Source organism: Phalaenopsis equestris, unplaced genomic scaffold (assembly GCF_001263595.1).
Source record: "Phalaenopsis equestris unplaced genomic scaffold, ASM126359v1 Scaffold000422, whole genome shotgun sequence".
Classification (NCBI taxonomy): Eukaryota; Viridiplantae; Streptophyta; class Magnoliopsida; order Asparagales; family Orchidaceae; genus Phalaenopsis; species Phalaenopsis equestris.
Genome location: NW_018164863.1, coordinates 853,258 through 858,359, shown reverse-complemented (window position 1 = coordinate 858,359; position 5,102 = coordinate 853,258). Strand labels below are relative to the sequence as shown.

Sequence of the window (5,102 nt, the reverse complement as noted above, 5' to 3'; positions counted from 1 at the left end):
AAAGCTCTAAGCTGCACCATATCCATTTTTATTGAATAAATAAATTAATTGAATAACAACTAATATTTAATATATACTCGACTATTTAAAAGTTCACCATAAGAAAAAAGTGAAAAACATACCATAGCATGACACCAGATGACAAAGAAACCTTCATAGTGGACCAAAGATCCTTAAAAGCACTAAAAGAGAAACCTTTCCAGGTCTCAGGACATCCCCCGAAGAAGATGAAGCCGAGTTGTCCGATCACCGGAATCCACATAACGATGATCGTCGAAGACATAACTCCGACGAGTCCAAGACCGAGTATCTTAGTCATGAACCACGAGAGACTAAGATGAAGAGCTAATGTCAATACAGCCAAATATGTGATGATGATATTCTTGCTCTGTGACTGAAGGTACATTTGAAGAGTGAAAGCCCAGATGTAGGAGAACATTACTGGAATGAACCATTTGGAAATAGTGCCTGCCATTTCTGCAATCGAGTCATCTTGTCTGAGCAGCTTTAAGAGAGGGGTGGTAAAGATGAAGATGGGGAGGATGAAGAGGCTGCAAATGAAGAGAATAATCCATGATCTTTGTAGATAAATTCCTAGCATGCGGTATTGTTTTGCTCCATAGGATTGGCCACAGAGAGTTTCCAGTGCACTTGCCATGCCCAACTGCAATATTTTTGAGGTGGAGTAAAGATATTTAAGATTTGGTTTTTAAGATAAAAATAGACAAAATATTCTTTGTTTACATGCCTCCACTGTGAACACTGGCACATGAATATGTAAAAATGGGGGTGAGATTAGTACCTATCATATACTTCTTGCTTACTACCTGCAATATGTTAAAGTAATTATTGTGAATTGTCTGTCACATGTTATTCGATGGATTATTATGAAATGGTCTTAATATACAATTGCTATTTTTGATTCATTTTACCTATGATAAGTTGTTTGTTAGAAAGTTTTGTAGAGTTACAAACTTAGCATAACACCTTTTAATGCTCAAAATGACTGACGGATTATTGACAAAAGTTCTATTATAATGTCAATGCCGCGCAGTGGTATGAAGGAATATCTATTCATAAATTCTGAAAAACATTGATGAACTTTCAATGGAATTTCTATCAAAGTGTTGATATCTTGGTTTCATCGATAGATTTTTAGACCATAGATATCAATGGAATACTTGTCAATATGATAATAACGAACTTTTATTGGTATTATGACAAAATATTTATCAATAATTTTAACAAATTAATGATGAAAAAATAATTTTTAATAAGGTCATTATTAGACAATTTCATTCCTCAAGTAAATTTGATGAATTTTTGTTTTTATCTATTATCGATGGATATTGTTGATAATCGGCTTTTTTTTGCATTGATAGATCAGCGCTGGGTGAGGATTAACTAGAAATAATGAGTAGTGATGTATGATGTATGGTTAACTCGGTCATTTTTCTTGGAATATAGGACCAATAGGCAAATGGTGGGCGTGGGCGTCAGATGTCGGTGGCCAACAAACATGAAACATTAGTAAACATCAAATGAAGATCAATTGGGAATACTGGATGTTGGGCAACAGTCGGTGGTTTGCTCGGTCCTTTCCCTATAGAAGAAGACATGGAAAACCAGAAAGATGGGTGTTAAACGTCAATTGCTAATAAATGTTGAATATCATAAGGCATCTAATAATAGTTTGAATAGAGCATTAAATGTTGAGCTACGATCAGCGGCCGCTTAGTTCTCATTATATGAGGAGAGACTGATGACCAAAAAGTGTACATCAGACATCAATGACTAATAAACCTCATACATTGGCAAATATTGGACAATAACATATTGAAAATTTTGAACATCGACAGATGGCCAAGGATCGTAGGCATAGGAAAGGTTAATTGAGAATGTTTAAAATCAGGAGATGATTGGTGGTTTACTTGGCAGTTCTTATTATAGGAGAGAGATTGGTGCTTATTGAATGTTGGTGGTGACTAACATAGATCAAATATTAGCAAGCTTTAGATGAAAGTAAAGTGAGATCATCAAACATCAAGAAGAAATTTGTGGTTATTTTTCTCCTTGAAAAAGGGGTGATGGATAACCAAATGGGTAGATTTTGAGCATTGGCGATCAAGAAATGTTTGATGACTCGGAAAGTTGGACTTTATTCCACATTTAATGGTACACTAAATCGTTATTCTCATATAGTATATATTGATGATCAAGAAGGTAGACATCTGATGTTGATGCTTGGTATGAATCGAGTGAAGATTGACGCATAATCAAAGGTTAGCCAATGTGAGGAGGCCCTCAATCCTTCTTGTTGATAAATTAGGGCGAAGAAAAATAAGAGATCGACACAAATCCAGAAGAACACCATGAGATTTAACGAGGTTCGACAAAGATGCCTACGTTCTCGAGAGCAGAGTGACGACTTTTCCACTAATACAGAAAAAGAGTACATGATACAAAATAGAATAACATGGGGTTACAAATAGGCCTATTTTATAATCATAGAAAGAGCAGAAAAAAGAAACTTTGAGTACAATATGTAAATACCAATTTACCCTTGTACCTCACCCCCAACCCACATAAGGAAACTCCTTTGATTTGGACATAATCTTCCGTTCTGCTTCTCTTCGCTCCAGAACATGTCCCTTTATGGTATATGAGTCATATATAACAAATCTCCACCTTAGTGAATATCGAGCCCTTTCGAAAAAGATACCTTAATGTTTCTCATAAACCAAAATGGGTTGGGCTACCATGTCGTCTAGCAACTGCAAACACTCAATAAGTTCAAGAAATGCAAGAACTTGTTGATAGTAAATGGCTTGGTTAACATATCAGCTGCAATTTCATCAGTTTGATCATGATTTTTATCCAGATAAATGACATGCAACTGAAATCCACCTTGCTCAACACCCAGTTCTTTTACTAACCCAACAAGTCATAATTTTGTATTATCATCATATGATTCAACAGAATGAACACCTACAACTGTACACCCTAACAGTTTATAGATATTACTTGCAGTGATGGTGATATGTTTTCAGTTACAACAACTCAATTGGACGCATGAATTCTTGATTCAGGATGATCTTATCACATAATATCAAACATGGAGTGGTTTACTTCATACAGATTATCTGATTTTGGTTCAGTCTATTTGGGTGATGATAAATGTTGTAATATTGCTGATATTAGTAAAGTCAAAATTAAGATGTATTATGACATTGTCGAAACATTATGTGATATAAGTCATATTTCATATTTGAAGAAAATTTTAATTTTCTTTGGTTTTTACACAGAAACGATTTTATTCCTAAGACAGATGAGGATAGAAAAACTATCAGAATTGTTAAAGGTGCATTGACTGTGATAAAAGAAAAGATCACTGCAAGTAATATCTATAAAGTGTTGGGGTGCACAGTTGTAGGTGAAGTTGACTGTTGAATCATATGATTATAATACAAAATTATTATTTGCTGGGCTAGTAAAGAAACTGGGTGTTGGGCAAGGTGGAGTTCAGTTGCATTGTGTCAGTCAGAGTGTCATTTATCTGCCTAAAAATCAGTTTCATATTGATGAACATGCGACTGATATGTTGACCAAGTCAATTACTATCAACAAGTTTTTGCATTGTTTGAACTTGTTGAATGTTTGTAGTTACTAAACGGCATGTTAGCCCAACCCACTTTGATTTATGAGAAACTCCAGGGTATATTTCTCCTAAAGAGTTTGATATTCGCAAAGGTGGAGATTTGTTAGAAATGGCTCATATACCAAAAATTGGTTGAAGAGATGTGACCCTTGGAGTGAAAAGATGTGGCTCTTGAAGTGAAGAGAAGATTTGTCTCTTGGAATGGAATGAAGAAGTGTGTCTCTTGAAGTGAAAATATGTGTCTCTTGGAATGCAATGTATCTCTTAAAATGAGGAGGTGTGTCTCTTGAAGTGAAGAGATGTGTCTCTTGGCGTGAAGAAATGTGTCAATTGGAGTAAAGAAGTGTGTCTCTTGGAGTTAAGTGGGTTGGGTGAGCAGGGGAATTTTAGTAATTTTATCTGTGGGTTTCATCTATATATGTATGTAACACTATGGGTATGTACCGAACTTTCCTTATGGAATAGTGAAATCACCGCTCTGCTCCCGAGGACGTATGCTCATTGTTGAACCTCGTTAAATCTCTGTGTTTTCTTCTAGATTTGTGTCCATTCCTGATTTTCTTTGCCCTAAATTTCTCAATAAGGAGGTACACTACTAACAATATATCAACAACCAAATGAGGTAATCATAATGAAAGATAATCAATAAAAATGTTCAGAATATATTAACAAACAGCAATTGCTAATTAAAAAAAAACCAATTTTGGAACTACCAAACTATAAGGTGTACCTAATGCATAAGACTGGTTTTGGGAACGTTTATTGTTGATAGCCCTACCCCTGCATTGTAGAAGATTTTTTTTATACTGATTCAAACCAATGACTTTAAAATCGGAGTGGATTTGCCTAACTTCATAATTTAAATATGATTTTTCATCGTTTACCTCGATTCTAACTCCATCGGCATTGAAAAACACACTGAAAAGGCATGCAAGCCAATAATTTAGAACCCATGATATACATAATCATTTAACATTACCCATGTTTTAAGCAGTTAACCACTCCAAATATAATATAGTGAAATTAAAAATAAATTGTTTTCCTATGAAAATTAAATCCAACATTAATGTAATATGAAAAGAACAAAATCTTCTCTAATTTTCATATTCCCACTCAAGTTGGGATGTAGACTTTGTAGAGATCGAGTTTGGTATTGAATTCTAAGAATGTGTTCGAATCCACCGCGTAGTCCAGCTCTTTTCTGGTCGCAACGCTCCAACCCTTTTCCAGTCGAAGTCTCTTGCTCGCCTAATCTGTCGCGAACTCTTTTTGTCGCGAACGGTGCTCTGCCAGTCGACGCCGAACAGAGTTCTCTCGAACAATCTGTTTCGAACGATATGCTTCTCCAGCAAGTTTCTTCGCCGAACCTTTTGTCGCCGAAGCTTTCTCCCAAGGCGCCGAATTTGCTGAACTTTGTGTGTCGATCTCCTCTGAAAACCTACCC

At 35.5% G+C, this 5,102-nt stretch overlaps 1 protein-coding gene across 1 annotated transcript in view; it reads right to left on the bottom strand.

The window, feature by feature from the left end:
* The window catches only part of LOC110027331 (protein DETOXIFICATION 21-like), a 13,149-nt gene that overhangs the window by 3,851 nt on the left and 4,196 nt on the right, over positions 1-5,102 (bottom strand). Inside the window, exon 2 of the mRNA XM_020728706.1 lies at positions 123-664. Coding sequence (XP_020584365.1) covers positions 123-664 — 542 coding nt within the window. The remainder of the gene's footprint in view (positions 1-122; positions 665-5,102) is intronic.